We start from the raw sequence: 17787 nt of genomic DNA, 5'->3' as shown, positions 1-17787 counted from the left end.
CCTTTTCCTGGCTCAATTACACGCACATCTCTAAGGACAGATTTAGCCCGTCCTGGGGGACATCCATTGGTTGTTGGCCATTTGCTGACAGATTGTGTGTGTAGAGGAACTCTTCTTTCTCTTTCCCCTCTGGCCCCAAAGCCTCTTCCTCTCTAGAGTCTCAGACCCTGGACTCTCTTCTTTCTCGCATTAGGGTCTCATGAATTCAGACGCTATGGCAGCATTTCTGGGAAGATGTTCATTAGAACACTGGTGAATTGTGTGTGTGTGTGTGTGTGTGCGTGCGCACACATGTATGCGTGCTGCGTGTGTATCTGAGTGAGTGTGTGTGGTGGGGTAGGTGGGTGATTGGGTAAAAATCTGCCTGGAAAAACGTGTTCACTGTGCAAATAAGTTCAAAAAGAAAAGTCCTCTTATGACAGCTCTCTTTTTGGAATTTGACCATGGACGTGAACGTTTAAAACCTCTGAAAAGTTCTGTTTCACTTATTGAACCTTATTTATCCCGATGGCCGTAGACCTATATGACCACAGAACCCTTGGCAAGTGTAGTACTCGTTACAGTCTCCTGAAAACCACAGTCTTCTTTTCAAATACAAGGGATGGAAGTAGAGACTCATGATGAGAGGGAGCCCAGTGAAGGCAGGAGCTGACATATGAAGAGAGAGGGCTGGGGCTGGATTGGGAAGGTGGCTTTCCAGGCCCCTGGTGGTAAAGGCAGGCAGGATAGGCAGTTCCAGGGTCTGTACAGTCTATGGGTCCATGAGAGAATGTCTATAAAGTTGTGGTGCCTGGCACATGGTGAGATGTCATTGCAACTTTAGGGAATCGTATAGTCACAATGAATTTCCTTTTAATGACCTTACAGAACAGCTGTAAAAGGGGAAAGAAATGATGAGACAGTCTCATAGACGTGGAGGGGATTCTACTGTAGGAAGGCTCGGCCTGGTTTCCTTACCTGGGTACGGGGAGAGAGAGCATATGAGTGACTATATACATTAACAGTCAGTCTCAAACCCGAGTATGAGAATCGCCCAAGGAGGCTGTTAAAAGTTGTAGATGCCCATCTCCACTTCCAGAGAATCGGAATGAGTAAGTCTGGGGTGGGGCTCAGGAATAACATTTTTAACCAGCACGTCAGATGATTCTATGCAGATGGAATCTGCAAGTTTTCACTGAACAGAGTTTTGTGGGGCTAATAATGAGTCTCAGGAAAAGGAGGAAGAAATGGAAAGACGGCAGAGAGTCACTGGTAGTTACTTGGAACGCTAAAGACAGATGACTTGGTGTGAAAGTTGAGGCATGAACTGAGGTCAGAAGAGCAGAAAGTGCTCATAAGTTAACCATGATCGTTTTGACTTGGAATTTTGTCCATAGCCCTCATCAGCAGCCCGCTTCAGGAAATATAATGGGTTAACTGAGGGTGGGAGAGTCTGCTGCGTGTGAATATGCAGTGGCGTGTATTAGAATCACAGTTATGGGGAAAGCTTGATTCAGCATTAAGGGAAGAAGGGAGCTCTTGGGTTTATGAGGCTTTGTGTAACTTTTCAGAAGTCAGGCTGCTGCATCACGATGCCGAGTGACCTCTTTTCATCGTGCCGGATCAGGTATCTTGAATAAATGCTTAGATGATTCAACTAAGTGAATAACAAGTCCAGACATAAGCAGGCGACCAGAAAGTCCCAGAAAGGAGGTCTCTGAGGACAACAGAGGAAATGGTAGAACCCTGTGAAGAGCAAGCAAACAACAAACAGCCTCTCCCCTGGCGTGGGGCTATTATAAGGACAAAGAGTAAAGAAAAAGCAAAGGCAAATAGAAACCCCAGGAAAAACAAAAGACTTCGTAATAAAGGAAATTCAAACAAGTGCACTATCTCGTGTCACAGTGAGAAACATTTACATAATCCTAATATTGTAAGTAGTGGTTTATAAGCAAAAATATGACAATGATATTGGAAGATGGGGGAGATGTCAGGTGGTATTAAGGAACTCAGACATTAGCTATCATATAGGATCATTCATAGATTATCCACAGTTGATATTTCAAGCCAATCAATATATAACAGAAGACATGTGTTGAATATTTGCAACTATCAGAAGAAAGGGCTGAAAGTTAAAAGTGACTGCAGTAACCAGAGGAACATGGGTGGATGGTAGGAAGAGATGGCTTCAGGCTGCTGGTTTTTATTCTTTCAAGGCTACTAAATGTTTTAAAACCGTGTTATTTTAATTTACAATCTTACTGAAATATCTGGAGCTCTGCAGGGTCCCGGTGCCCCTGGGAGGTCATGGGCATCCAGCAAAGAGTTCTACCGCTAAGAAGACAGAACCAGGGGGCTTCCCTGGTGGCGCAGTGGTCGAGAGGCCGCCTGCCGATGCGGGGGATGCGGGTTCGTGCCCCGGTCCGGGAGGATCCCACATACCGCGGAGCGGCTGGGCCCGTGAGCCGTGGCCGCTGAGCCTGCGCGTCCGGAGCCTGTGCTCCGCAACGGGAGAGGCCACGACAGTGAGAGGCCCACGTACCGCGAAAAAACAAAAACAAAACAAAACAAAAAAAACAAAAAAAAAAAAAAAAGAAGAAGAAGACAGAACCAGGCTTAGGTCTTGACTGGTGGATCTCTCTTCCCTGGACTCATCCATGGATGGAGAACAGAGAAGACAGCCAGGTTCTGGATGCCAGAGGAATGCAGCATCCCTCCCTCCTCAGGAAGAGCCCAGCCTCTGGCCTCTAATCATGGCCTGGGGTAGGGGGCGGGGGTATTTCCTGCAGAACTGGAGCCAGGCCAGAGGAAGGGTAATGGGCGTGGGGGGGGGCCCTGCGCCAGAGCTGGGGGTGCTGGGGGCTGGCGGGACGGTGTGGGGGGGGTGTCACTTACGTGCACATACTCCTACTGCGTACCTCGGGCTGTCCCCACTGTAATCACAGTAGAGGCCCCGGTGGGGGTCGCAGACGGCCGCCTCCGTGCAGTTGTCCCCAAGCTGCTGGGCACACATCTTACAGCATTCGCAGCCGTCTGTGATGAGGCTGACCCCCAGCGGGCAGCGGGGCGCGGATGGCGGGCACTCGCACGGCCACTTGCAGAACTGGGGGTGTGCAGAGGTGTCCTCCAGGGGAGCCGGGCTGAAGACCGTGGCCGTGGCAGCTGGAGAGAGGGCCTGCAGGGGAAGGGCAGACATCAAGGGAGCTGCCAGGTAAGGGGTTCAAAGGCCAAAGGTCTGCAGTCCCCTTCCCGTCTTCATGGTGTTTAAAAGGTTTACGCGAAATTATGTTTCTCCACCACGCTTTTCATAGCCAGACGTCTCCTTTCTCCTCAGTGCAAGCACAGGAGGAGCCGGGGTTCAGAGACTTAAGCCAGTTGCCCGAATTCCCCAGCTGGTAGGCTGGGGCGGGGGGGTGGCAGGGGGCAGACTCTAGGTCAGACCTCTGAGCCCCATGGGTGTTTCCTTCTGCTCGTGTCGAAACCTGGGAGGTTCTTGAGTTGGCCTCGATTAGAGGTGAGGGAGCTACAGCTTCGAGTAAACGCCTTCCGATGAGTCACGCTGTGCGGCCCGGCCCACACCCCGCCGCTCTTTTCAACAGGTTGCTCTTTTCTCTGCGTCCTAAAGATCTACCCTCTCCACTGAGGTTTCAGGTATACAGCACAGTGGTTCAGTTATACATACATACACAGACACACGCACATATATGTAAATTCTTTTTCAGATTATATCCCCTTATAGGCTATTACAAGATATTGAGTAGAGTTCCCTGTGCTATACAGTAGGTCCTTGTTAGTTACCTATTTTAGATACAGTGGTGAGTATCTGTTAATCCTAAACTCGTAATTTATCCCTCCCCCCCTTTCCCTTTGGTAGCCATACATTCGTTTTCTATGTCTGTGGGTCTACTTCTGTTTTGTAAATAAGTTCATTTGTATCTTTTTTTTTTTCAGATTCCACATGTAAGTGATATGCATATTTAACATCGGGTTTCAGGCAACTATTTTTATTTATTTATTTATGCAGTACGCGGGCCTCTCACTGCTGCGGCCTCTCCCGTTGCGGAGCACAGGCTCCGGACGCGCAGGCGCAGCGGCCACGGCTCACGGGCCCAGCCGCTCCGCGGCACGTGGGATCCTCCCGGACCGGGGCACGAACCCGCGTCCCCTGCATCGGCAGGCGGACTCTCAACCACTGCGCCACCTGGGAAGCCCCTATATTTATTAATTTCCTTCTCCTTCTTTCCCCTCTGAGCCCCAGGAAAGGGCTGCAGTGGGTGTCAGTGGAGGGAGGGGCCCTGGGTCCGCTGAGCCAAGCCCTTGCTGCTGGCGCCATCTAGTGGTAGGAAATCTCCCATCCCTAGAAGGTCCTTGAGAGCTGTGCCGCGGGAGGACCTTTAGACCCCGGGGCCTGAGGACTCCTCAGTTTGGTGCATGACCCTCTGAATCCCGACTGCCTTGTCCAGCACCCACACCCCAGGGAAAGTGATGGCACGCGCACACACACACACACACACACACACACACACACACACACACACACGCATCAGCCGCCTTGAATACCCAAGATGGCACTGCATGTCCACCTGCCCTTGGTCATGGTACAGGGACTGTTGCAAACTCACTGCTCTATGGGCCTACATCATTTTTTATAACAGCAGAAGCTAAGGGTGAAAAAAAGGAAGGAAAACAATCGGAAAGCAAGGAGAATATCTATCGTCTGGAGAAAGCCACAGAGAATCAAGAACAGCCTGGGGTACTTCCAAATTGCAGTTGTTCACATAAGAGTCTCTTTTGCAATGTGCTCCTGGATGTGGACTCCCCGCGGACACCACTGTGTTGACAGGAGAGACAGGAGGGTGGGGCTGTGCCCTGATGCCTCCCGGGCTGGGCACCTGCCTGGTTCTGCCCACGCAGCCCCTCAGCTCCCAGGCAGAGACCCCAGGCCAGCGCCTCACACAGTCACTTCCTACCGTGGCTCCCAAACTTTGCCGCATGTTAGAACCATCCAGAAGCTTTGATAAACGCTGATGCCCGGCCACTGTCCGCAGACAGCCTGACTGAAGTGGCCTGGGCAGAATCCTGGGTACTGAATGCAGCCGAGGGTGAGAAGGGTCCACTTGCCTAAGGACCTTGTTAAGATACAGATGCCTGAAGTCCACTCGCAATATTCAGCTTCAGCTCTTCTATGCTGGGCCCAGAATTTATATGTTGACCTGCACCCCTGGTGATTCTTGTGAGAATGGGAACCCTCGTCTTAGAGAACTGGGCCAGGGGAGGGTACGATGGGGAGATTCTAGGCCATTTTCCTTTCTTAACATGACTTTTCTAGAACTGCACTTACATGCCTGACCTGCTGGCAACTTGACCAGCCTTCCACAAAACAGTCCATGCCAACCTGCAGCGCACACACCATTTTCGGTACGCAGGCCTCATGTAGTTCAGTGAGAATGATGTACTTTGCTTTTACTGTTTTGTGAGAAAGACTGAAAAATGAAAGAAATAAAAAAGAAGCAGCTCCCCATGATAAGACCCCTCAGTGTCTGCTGAATGTGTCCCCTCAAATTTATATGCTGACATTCTAACCTCTCTAAAGGTCATGGTATTAGGAGGTGAGGTCTTTGGGGGTGATTAGGTCATAAGGGGGGAGCCCTCATGGATGGAATTAGCACCCTTATAAAAAGGAGCACAGAGAGCTCCCTGGCTCCTTCCACCATGTGAAGACACAATGAGAAGATGCCAGTTATGAAAAGGGTCCTCATGTAGAATGTGACTGTGCTGGCCTTGATCGTGGACTTCCAGCCTCCAGAACTGTAAGCAATAAATATCTGCTGTTTGTTAGCCACCCAGTGTGTGTGGTTTCTTATAGAAGCCCAAATGGACTAAGACCACGTCTGCTACTTAACCCGCTGGGCAAGGAGGGTAATCAGTAAGGCAGGTTAAAAGCAATGAATCAATCCATTTAATCATATTTATTGGACAAACGTAAGCAGATTAAAATTAAGAAGGAAAACATTTTTACAACAATGAATGGTGGAAGGCATGGGGGCAGAGAGTAGGAGGCTGGCAGTGGTGGGGTGCCACCCTGAGACCTTAATCATCCTGATCGATGATGGAGCTGATTGATGATGGAGCTGGACCCCACCATCCTCTGAGAGTGTGTGGTTCATCTTTGAACAGGGCCCTGGGACCAGGAGGAAAGGGCAGGGCATCTGCAGTGAGTGGAACCCATTTCCCAAGGCTCTGTGACCTGGGGCTGTGCTCACCCTCTCTGAGCTTCAGTTTCCTCATTTGTAAAATAGTAATGATGACAGCATCCTCCAGCAGCCCTCATGAGCACTTATGGTCTTACCCCCATTTTACGGATGAGGAAACTGAAGCTCAAAGAGCTTAAGTAACTTGCTCACAGTCTCGCAGCTGAGAAGGGGTCTCTGAGTGTCCCCAGAGGGGCCCTCCAGAGGGACTTCTCACCATGATGCCCTACGCCTTCATTCCTTCACATTCATATCCATACATTCATTCCTCCATCCTCCCATCACACACATGCACTAAGCATCTCCTGCGCGGTTGGTGCCCAGATGCACAAGGCGTGGTTCTTACCCGAAGGCAGTCACAGTATAGGCACACACACGAGATTACAACACGGGTGGTGAAATTGTAAGTCAGTTGAGCCCAAGCTTCCAGGGGTCCCCGGAAGAGGAGATGGGAGCCTCCCGCGGGGCTTTTCAGGGACAGATTGCCCTTTCTTGACTCCTAGGTGCCCAACACTTGAGTCTGGCGCACCCTGGGCTAGTGCTTCATGAATGAGAGGGATGGTAGAGAGCTTGGGCTTGCCCGCGTTTGGGCGGCCACACCCAAAGGCTCCACCAGGGGGCAGGGTTGAGACAGGAATGGCCTGAGTCAGCCTCAACTGGGCCCTGGGGGGTTTAGGAAAGGGCTGCCCTGTCTGGAAGCAGTTTCTGTTTGCTCCTTCCCTGAAAGGAGAGGCCTCGGTGGGTAGTGGGAGAATGCGGACACAGACCTGGGCCCAGAGCTGCAGATGCCCTGTGGTCAGCCCTCTCCGACCCTTTGCTCTCACTTTTCTGGTGTAAATAACCTGCAGCCACCGTGTGAGCTGGTGGACACATTTTCTGAGCATCTCCTCCTCCTCCTCTTCCTCCTCCGAGGATACCCCTAGGGGCCTGTACGCAGGGCCTGGTGGGAATGCCCTGCAGGTGGGGTCACTGCCTTGGAAAACTCTTAGCCCAGCCCCCCACAAGGCACCTGGCCTGAGCGTCTGGAGGACCCAGCACTGCCCAGAGCCTTCCATGCTCACTCCGGTCCCGATGGCAGGATCTCCAGGGACCTGAGGCCCAGCACTGACTCAGCGCTGGCCAGGCTGCACGTCTTGGGAGGTGGAAAGTTTGTAGAGCTTTTCTGCTAATTAGTTTTACAAACATGCAGTCTTATGAGCGTCTGTTTGGGAAAGTCGACTTTATATGGAGAAGGTAGAAAGGGCAGGAAGCCAGATTTCTTTCCAAATAACGAGCCCTCATGAATTTGTTCATTCATCAAATGAATATAAAGCATCTACAAAGTTCCCCGTATAAAGCCTCAGGGAGCGCCCAGCTTCCCCAGGAGACAGGAGTATGAAAAAGGCAATTGCATTATAGAGCAAGGGTCAGAAACCAGCCCCCAGGACATCCCGCCCACAGCATTTTTTGTAACAGACCAGAACGGGTTCTACCCTTTTAAAAGGCTGTTAAAAAAACCAAAAGGAAGATTCCATGGAAAGCTTAGAGTCCACAAAGCTTAGAATATTTACTCTCTGGTCTTTTTTAGGAAATGATCGCTAACTTCTGTTATAGCGTGGCAGTGCTGTTAATAAGAGCTAACCCTGACGGAGTGCATAGCAAGTGGCGGGCACTTCTACCAGGATTACGTATAATCAAATTTAAAATGTGTTCATTCTTTTTTGGAGATGTGTTCAAATATTCACACTGTTGGGAGAATAATAATATAATGAATCTCACATACCTATTCCCACTTCAATAATTATCAACCAACCTCTGTCCATCTCCTTTCCTCTATTTCTCCTGCCTACACACATACTTTTTCATTCTTGAGGATTTCAAAGCAAATCTCAGACATCATGTGATTTTACCTGAAATTCTTCAGAGACTGTCTCTAAAGTATGGAGAATTAAAAAAAAAAAAAAAAACAATTTTCACACCAATTAACTTAGTTTGGTTACAATTTTGTAATTTTCCCTATAGCAAATACTTAGTCTGTATTAAGACTTCACTGATTTTCTCAAAGCTTTAAAAAAAGTCAGATGGTTTCTATGAATCAAGATCAAAATGAGGCCTGCATGGTCTGTGTTTTGCCTTTTATGCCTCTTTTATTAGTTTCTATGCTAAGTCATCTAGTCTTTGTGAGAGCCCTAAGATGCAGGCTACTTTTATAAGCATCTCCCCCAGTTTACAGATAAGTAAACTGAGCCGCAGAAAGGTCAGATCATTTGCCCAAGACCATTCACAAGTGGCAGAGTTGGGACCTGAACCAGTATCAGTCTCTTAAGGCATCACACCCAAGGCCCACATGGCGGGGTGTCTCAGCAGAGTCTACAGGCTATGAGAGCAAGGTGAGAAGGGAAGGGATGGGGCCGTGGAAGCAGGGAGGGCTTCCTGGAGGAGGAGCCATTTGCTCTGCATCCTTAAAGGATGAGTGAGAATTGACCAGAATGGCAAAGAGAACATCCAAGCTGAGGAACGGCATGAGCAGGGGTGTGCGGGTGCTGCAAAGTGGCACGGAGCAGGAATGACCAGCGCTCACCGTTGCTGGGGCTTAGGGTTCAAGGACACGGGGAAGGCAAGCAGGCCTCATGGCCAGAGGACCTAAGGGCCATGCCTGGGATGTGTGCGCCTGCTGGGGGGAAAATGGGGATCTCTCCTGAGTCAGCCAGCCCATTGTGCCAGGCAATGACCACAACAGCCCTGCAAGGGCAGTGCTGATGGTCCCCATTTGACAGATGGGGAAACTGAGGCCCATGGAGGTTAGAGACACAGCAAGACAACTATACACTCTGCTCTGACTCTGGGTCTCGTATTCCCCCAGCAACCTCTAAGAGACCCTGTTCTTGCCTAATTTCCGTTCATTCAACTCATGAAAAGGAGCAGAGAGCCTTCCACATCCCAGGCTTGGCTGTGGTGGTGGCCATGGCTGACCAGGGAGGGGACCAGCCCTGGAGCAGGAGCCAGTACAGACACAGGGGGAAGAAATTGCCCTCTGTTGAACTTAAGCCTGTTCTGCGTACAAGGGAAGAGCTAGCAGCCGTCCAGTAGGACAGAGGGAACCGTCTTCAACCCCTACGGGTGGACCCGTAAGTGGGAGGCCCTGGACTGCAGCCCTGATGCTTAGACTGTGGCCTTGGATGAGCTGCCTGCCCCCTTGGCAGGGCAGGGGCAAGTGGGCTGAGGCAGATAGTCTGGTGCTCTCTGACTCTGACCATCGGCTCACTGAGCTGGGCCTCCGATCAGGCCTCCCCTCCATCCACCGCCTGGACCCCGACCGCCCCCCCTTCCCTCCTCCTGGATGGGGCCCTATCTCGGGTGGGGAGGGCAGAACGTGGGCAAGAGGCTGGGGCACAGGACACCCTGGGGAGGGGTCCTGCCAGCCCTGTGTGGGGAGCTTGGGGGTGTTCTTGCAGCGTGGATCGCAGGGAGGTCCTCAAAATGTGTGCCTCAGTTTCCAAGTCTGTAAAGTGGGGGTGATGCTCAGTGAGACTCAGTGAGCTCCGTGTGGTCCTCAGCCCCCAGCGAGGTCCCAGCAAGGGCTGGTGCTTTTGATCCTTGAAGAGCTGAAGTTTGCCGTTGTCAGGATGTGGCTACTTGGGGTATAGGGCCAGAGACCGCCGGAGTGAGTGAGAGTGTGTGTGTGTGTGTGTGTGTGTGTGTGTGTGTGTGTGTGTGTGTGTGTGTGTATGGGAGGCAGCAGTAGGGAAGAAGGGTAGCTGGCTGCAGCCCCCAGTCCACAGAGCACCCACCCACCAGCTTCTGCTGTCCAGGAGCTCTCAGAAAAGCCTAGAAGACAGCACCCCAGCCCCAAAGCGCCCTGATCATCACTCTCTCATCGCGGTTGCCAAGCTCCTTCTCGACGCACGCTCAGCATCCAACCTGCACGCCCTGCCTCTGTCGCTGGGGCTCTGTGAGTCAGGCTTAGGTCCCTTGTATGGATGAAAAGCTGAGGCCCAGCCCGGAGGTGGGGGCCTGGCTCTCAGCCCCAGGTGCTGTGCCGCCGTCTCCCCTCGGCCACCACTCCGTTCTGCTGAGGGTGAGGGCAGAGTGGGTTTCTCATCTCCACTTTCAGATGAAGAAATCCAGGCTCAGAGATGAAACCAAAGCCTGGGCTGGAAATCCAGGCTCAGAGGTGAAACCAAAGCCTAGGCTAGAACGGGGTCTTGTGACTCCTTGCTCTGTGTTCAGGAACCACGCCCGAAGCTATGGCTCTCTGATCAGTCCTCTTAGCGACCGGGTCCGAGTGGGGAGCTGGAGGCCCTGGGTAGGGAGAAAAGGGTGGATAATGGCGCAGGTTTCCCACGGGGCAGATGGAGGCTTTATTCACGGAGATGGGGAGGCAGGCGGGACTAAGCTCTTACTGGCATTTACAAGGATGCTTCTCGAACTTGCAAGGCCTCCAGGATTGACTGTGGTGGAAAGTGTCAAAACCCTGGAGCTCTGGATGGCCGCTCAGCCCGCTCAGTAGGCCCAGGGGAGCTGGCACTGGTCTTTGCAGCAGCGGCCGGGCACCCTAAGGACCACGCCTGACCGGGTACCACTGAGATGGCGGGACCCTTGGGGATTTCCAGTTTTATGAGACCAGGGGTACGCTCGGAGGGTTGAAGGAGGAGACGTGGGGAAAAGGGAGGCTATCTGGGGACGCCTTAAACGGAGGAAGCATATCTAGAGGGACATTCCAGAGCATGGGCCTTTGGGGTGTCAGACCAACCATGCTCTTAAGGAAGAGGCAGCAGCATGTGCTCCCTTACGAGAATCACGGCGCCCGAGCCCAGTGGCCGGCCCACCTGATGAATGAGTGTGGCCCCTAGGAGCGGATCACGCCTCCAGCTGGAAGCAAGTTCGGGGTCAAGTCCAACCTCCTCATTTTCAAGATTAGCAAATGAGCGCTGTGAAGGCAAGAGGCTCGTCTGAAGCCTCAGTGACGACTAGCTCTCCGTGCAAGTCCATCATTCCGTCCCAAGAGCAGGATCGGAGTCCCAGCTCTCTCAGAATATTCCTCCACCCTTAGACCACTTCCTTCCTCCTGCCCCTTTCAGCCCTGGGCGGGCTCAGCGCACACGGCCCTTCTCTCCACTCTGAGACTCCATGCAGGATTATGGGAGGGGCAGGGGAGGACCCCCACCCCCCTTCCTGTCCTTTGGGCCTGGGCTCTCGTTTCCTCTCTCTCTACCCCCTCATACCACCACCACGGCTGAGCAGAGCCAAGGCCCGTGCCCCAAGCCTGGACTTGCTTCCAGATTAGGGGGATGAGATGAGCAGGTTTTATCACATCCCCTGGAATGCCCGTTATTCACATGTGAGAGGCCCAGTTCCTTCTCTGATTCTGTCTCTCTTCCCCCGCCACCCCCCGCCATGACGGAAGGAGGAGGAGGAGGAGAGCTGGTAGATTATCAGGATGTCAAGGCTCGAGGAGATACCAGAGTCTCTCTCGTTCGATGGTTTTGGAAACCATGTGTGTGTGAGAAGCTTCAAGGTGCTGGTTAATGTACAGGTTCCTGGGGCTGGGGGCGGGAGGTCTCCCCAGGAATTCAGGTTCAGGGTCCCAACATTAGTTTACTTCTTCTGCGAAGCCCTCTAAGCTTCCCTGTCAGATTTCCAACACATTTGTCTGTGCTAGGGAAAAAAAATCTGTCTCCAACACGTGAGCCATCCTTGTCGGTAGGGACTGAGTTAACCATCTATCGCCACATCTCTAGAAATAGGAAGGGGCTGGGCACACAGGCGCACTGTTAGCATCCATGGAACAAGTGAGTGGACGGGCTGCGAAAATCGCTGTCGTTGTCAACCTGACTCAGGGTTGTAAGACGCAAGTCTCACCTTCAAGCATCAGCGTCACCACCAGCACCACCACCAGCACCATCAGCATCATCAACATTATCACCATCATCACCATCAGTATTTCTTTCTCGTACATGACAATCCAGAAGTGTTCACTGACTCCCTCGAAATGTTCTGGGAAGCTGGCCGGGATGTGGAAACCTCGAGATCTTCTGAAGACCAACTCAGCACTGAGCCCAGCACAGCCCACCAGTTACTCTGCCCCTCCTCTTGCCCACCTGGTACTGAGCCTGGGGTCTTTCTAAACTGCTGCTCACTCGCTCGGACCTGGCACCTGTCTGCAGCCAGTGCTCCCGCTCAAGGTGGGATGCCCCACCCCTGCTCTCTGGAGTGAGAATCAATTGTCGTTTCCGCTTGGGCTTCACGTGCTTTACCTCCCTTTATTCTTTAAGCCTCCCAAGAGGATTGGTACCCAAGAAGTGAGTACGAACATTATGCAGTTTTACAGATGAAGAAACTGGCTCAGAGAGGCTGGGTTATTTGTCTGAGGGTGCACAGCTTGCAAGGAGAGGAGCTCAGTATTTTCCCTTCCCCACCTATCACGACCGTTCTATGTACACTTGTGTCTTTCCAGGACAACACCGTCTAGTAAAACATAATGTGAGTTCTGGATGGAATTTTACTTTTTCTAGCAGCCACACTAAAAAGTAAAGGTGAAATTTATTTTAATGATATATTTTGTTTAGCCCAATATACTGAAAGTATTATCATTTCAGCATGGAGTCAACAGAAAAACATTATCATGAGAATTTTACGGTCTTGTATTCACACTAAGTCTTTGAAATCCAGTGTGTGTTTTAGCCTTTCGGCTCAGCTGGGACCAGCCACGTGTCAGCTGCCCAGCGGCCTCACGTAGCAAGTGGCTACTGGTTGGACAGTGCAGGTCTGAACTGTAATGAGCCTGCCTTGTAGGTGTGTGGATTTCAAGGGAGGTGATAGACGCAGATGCTGGGGACACAGTGCCCAGGACACAGTCAGCGCTGGGTCAGTGTTAGCCCTCGTCAACATCCATGTTACCGGGACAGAGTGTGCTGCACGGGAGTTGGTGAATGAATGAACAGTGTACTGAAGCCGCGCTCGTAGACGTCTGCGGTGTTATCCGGTTCTCTTGCGAGCCTTCCCGCCCTGCTTTACTTCCAGGGCTGTGGTTGGCATCCCTCCCAGCTCCTCCCATGATCCCACCCTGGACCACTGCTGGCTCACCTCCCTGCTCCCATAGGCAACCGACAGCAGCCCCTTCCCGCCGCTCAGAGAGATGGCAAAGTTTCCTGGGAGGAATTCCAGGGTTTCTGTTTGTGCAAAGACAGCCTCCTGGCGTTTGGCTGCTTTGCAGGCATGGGGCAGGGGCCTTTCCTGAAACCTGGGGAGGTGATGCCGCGGACAGCCTGGAGGTACTGCCCAGCCCAAGGTGAGGATCAGGTCTCCCAAGGAGCACCGTTCCCGTGCCCATTCCAGAGGGTGAGCCCTCACCAAGGGCCATGCCAGTCCGAGCCACGCTCTGGCCCGCATCCTGGACAAGCAGAGGGCGGGAGGGGCCCAGAGCTGGGAGCAGAGTGTCCAGTCGGACGGAAGAGGCTCTGAGCAGGGAGCTGGTGGGTGTGGGGTTTGAACTGCTAGCTCAGATCCCGGCTATACACAGGAAGTGTAAAGAAGCCATCTCGTTTATGCTCCTGCAATCTTTTAAAAGAGACGTGCCACTTACCCGCGGCCACGTTATTCTGTAGTTGGTCTGAGGGGCTGAAAATGGGTTTGCATTTCACACTCAGCCCACGTATCCTCAGGCGCGCACACACACACACACACACACACACACACACACACACACACACACACACACACACACACACCGTGGGGCTTTGTACCTTCAGACAAGCCACAGTCACTTACACATGTATGCTTATAACCCCGTGCACACCAACACACATTTCTATGGGAGAAGGTATATGGGTCTCAGCTGTACACAGACAAGCAGAGACCTAACGTGTGCCCCGGAATTTATTAGCGCAGCGTTCATGTACCTGGTCACATGCTTCTGAGAGGCTTCCCTCAAGCAGCCTTGTGTTCACTCCTCAGCAACAGGGAACTTGATGGGGCTCAGGCTGTCAGCCCCGATTAAAAAGAGAGGACAGGGAGGTCCGAGTGGTTAGGGGACTTGCTGGAGCTGGTTCAGCCAGTGGCAGAGCTTGCGCCCGGCCTCTCTTTCCTGGATGACATCACCTCTGCCACCTCTCATTCCAGCGTATGAGTGGCTGTCACCTGCCTCGCCAGCCTGTAAGCTCAGTAGGGATACAGACTTTGTGCTTCTCATGTTTGCACAAGTACATGGACCAGGGAGGCAAGAGGCTGTACTGTTGAGAGCTGACCTAGGTTCAAATGTCAGCCCCACAGATTACTAGCTGTGTGACCTTGGGCAAATCACTTAACCTCTCTGAGCTTTAGTTTTTATCTACAAAGGAAGATGATTACATCTGCTTAATAGTATTGCTATGAGAATTTAGGAGATGCTTAATAAATAATCATAAATGTCATGTGGATGAACTGAGGAAGGTCTTATGTATATAAATATATAGGCTTTGGCTCAGTGCTTGGCAACCCCCCCCCCCCACCAAATGTAGACCCTCTCTCTTAGCACAAGGGAGGTACTCACTACATGTAGAAGGAAGAAAAGAACAAAGAGATGGAAAAACAAGGTCTGTCTGCAGCTTACCTTTATCATATATTACATTCCTGAGTACACTTGGCTACGTTTCTGAGCTCACTGCCCTGTCCCGCTCCTGGATTTATCTCTTCCTGGGTTGGCCTCTTCCTCCTTCAATTACGGAACTTTTCGATAATGTTTTACTATCTGACAGGGCAAGTCCCCCCTCACAATTCGACTTCCTAGAAGTTTTCTTGGCAATTCTCATGAACTTTTTCTTCCATATGGACATCTATCATCACTTTTTCCATTAAAACCTCAGTGGGACCTTGAATGGACTCACATCCCCGTTATGTATGGGTTTGGGGAGGACGAGCACAGACGACTTGGCTCTAAGGGAAAGTGCAGGTCGACGTTTGTCTCCCAGCCCTCACTGGGGCGTTAAGGCTCTATCCGGGGAGCTCCTGAATCAGATAACAGTGTTGAAGGGGGGACGTATGGGTCCCCACAGAAGGTCCCCGGGCAGGGGCACAGAAGAGAGGTACCTTGTCTCCTCCCAGAAACCTTCCCTCCATCCTGCTGCTTGGGTCTGTCTGGACTCCCAGCTCCTGTGCTGGGCGTCCCCTCGGCTGAGCCTATGGACCTGTACCCCCTCTTCCCTAGCGCAGGTTGCTCTGAGGACGTACCTGGGGTTCCTGTGTACTTGGACCCCCCTACATACTTCTCTCCTCCTCACTCAGACCTCACTATCCTACCCCTCTCACCTCTTCTCCATCCACCCCCTGTCCTCCCAGACATTGCCACCCTGAAATAAAGGCTGATAGGGCGTCTTCTGGGTGCTCCAGCTTTCAGGAAAGCTCTGGAAGAGAGAGTGGGATTTGGCAGGAAAAGATCTCAGCTTGAGCCCTCCCACTTATTAATTGTGAGACCCTGGGCAAGTCCCTTATTTGCCCTGTCTCCATTTCTTTCATTTGTAAAATGGAATTAATGTCCTTTTTAAAAAAACTTTTTATTTTATATTGGAGCATAGTTGATTAACAATGTTGTGTTAGTTTCAGGTGTACAACAAAGTGACTCAGTTATACGTACACATGTATCTATTGTGTTTCAAATCCTTTGCCCAGTTAGCTTGTTACAGAACATTGAGCAGAGTTCCCTGTGCGATACAGTAGGTCCTTGTTATCCATTTTAAGTATAGCAGTGTGTACATGTCAACCCCAAACTCCAAACTCCCTAAAAGTTCCCTGACCAGGGATGGAACCCATGCCCCCCTGAATTGAGAGGGCAGAGTCTTAACCAATGGACTGCCAGGGAAGTCCCTTCTTCTTCTTCTTCTTTTTTTTTTTGGTAGGATGGTTCAGCACCAACTACAGGCAGAAGCCGCACAGGTTATGGAGGATTTAACAGCAAGTCACCCAGACGCCCTCCCTGATCTCATTAACGCACACTACCGTGCTTGGCGGAGTATCCATCACCCAGCGCCTGTGAGCAACTGGCCTGTGGTCAGCCGTCAGCGCTCAGCCTCAGATCTGGTTGATTCAGAACCAGCGTCTTCGAGCCCACGGGCAAGTAGCTTACCCCCAAGCCTCAGCTTCCTCATCTAGGAATGGGGCACATCAGTCCCCAAGAAAGCTGTCCGTGCGAGTGGGTAATAAATGCCCTCTTTGCCATCCTCCTTCGTTCTCTTGGCCTTACTACTGGCATCGGGCTCTGGCCCGGGCTGTGGGATCTTGGATTCAGAAGCTCTTCACAGCTGCCCACCTCCTGCCCGCCCCGAGCCTGCTGCCCGCCCCGAGCCAGCCGCCTGCCTCTGTGCTGCCACGTGCCTTGCTCCCTGACTTCTCAGAGGTGCACACCTTCCTCCCTTCCCCTCCGTGTGCCTTGGGATGGAGGTGGCGGAGGGAGAACCCTCAGGGATCCCCTGAAACAGCAGGCTTCCTCTGCAGACCCGACTGTACATGCTTCATAAACTGTAGAGGGATGTGCAAGCCCAAGGCGGCCGCATTTGGGGTTAGAGAATCAGCCTAAGCACTGTTTGTGCAAGTAAGTGCTTTTGTTGAAAGCTGACATTTTCCATTCCAACTTTTCTTGGTCTTTTCTAACTCCCCCACCCCCCCACCCCCTGCCTTGTAGCATCTCCGACACTTGGAGACTCATTTTCCAAACTCAAAGACTAGAAGTGTAACAACAGTTTTCCTTACTTTATGCTGCTCAGAGAGGGTGAGTGACTAGCCCAAGGTCACACAGCCAGTCTGGGCAGACCTACGTCTGGAGTCCAGGCTCCCTGACTCTGTTCCTTCGAGTGTCCCTTTCTGCTGCATTTCAGGTGGGAATAAAGGGCGTGGAAGTCCTGTTCGTTTCGTTTCCCCAGGTGCTGGCCCAGCTCTTCCCCCTGCCAGGATCGGCCGTCCCCAGCAGCCCTACTCCTCACCCTGGGCGTCGCCTTGCTCCTCAGTGGACGCCTCCCTGCCCCCTAACATTCCAGCCCCTCTCGTGCTGCCCACCCACGCGGCAGGACCGGAGGAGGCGGAAGCCGGGACCCCTCTCGGTGCCCCTCCGGGCACGACTCACCATGGCCAGGGTGCTGCCCACTGCTTCTACTGCTGTCACTGCCACCAGCGTCCACGGCAGGAGCCACTTCATGCCTGGAGGTCAGCGGCCAAGGCATCTACGGAGCAGCCCAGAGGATACGGCCACCTCTCGGGGGAGCTGGGCCGAGACTGACCTGGCCCATCAGGAGGACCAGCTATGCCTCTTCCCACAGCCCTGGGGGGGGTTTTATTAAAGCAAGATCTGACGTCAGGGTTAAGGACAAACCCTGCATTTTCCTCCGAAAAAACTTTTCCTGCCTCTCTCTCTCTCTCTTTTTTTTTCTTTCTTCCCTCTGTCCCCACCTCCAGCCCAAGCTTGGCCAGCCTCCCCGGCTCTGACAGCTCTTAAAGGGAAAGTTACAGGGCTATGATTTCACATCAGGGCGGTAAATTCTCACAGAAGGAGCTGGGGTCATCCTGCCTAGGCATTTCTCAAAGGTGGGGAGGGGGAGACGGTGGGAGGGTA

The 17787-nt window shown here is 52.2% G+C and overlaps 1 protein-coding gene across 1 annotated transcript in view; it reads right to left on the bottom strand.

The window, feature by feature from the left end:
• Positions 1–17583, bottom strand: part of CCN4 (cellular communication network factor 4) — a 28687-nt gene extending 11104 nt beyond the window's left edge. Inside the window, exons 1-2 of the mRNA XM_059043071.2 lie at positions 17302–17583; positions 2875–3154 (exon numbers count right to left, since the gene is read on the bottom strand). Of these exons, the coding sequence (XP_058899054.1) occupies positions 2875–3154; positions 17302–17373 (352 nt within the window). The 5' untranslated portion in view covers positions 17374–17583. The remainder of the gene's footprint in view (positions 1–2874; positions 3155–17301) is intronic.
• Between the last annotated feature and the right edge of the window lie 204 nt (positions 17584–17787).

This window comes from Kogia breviceps, chromosome 17, assembly GCF_026419965.1.
Source record: "Kogia breviceps isolate mKogBre1 chromosome 17, mKogBre1 haplotype 1, whole genome shotgun sequence".
Lineage (NCBI taxonomy): Eukaryota > Metazoa > Chordata > Mammalia > Artiodactyla > Physeteridae > Kogia > Kogia breviceps.
The sequence above is the reverse complement of the archived record's forward strand: the minus strand, read 5'-3'. Positions and strand labels throughout refer to the sequence as shown.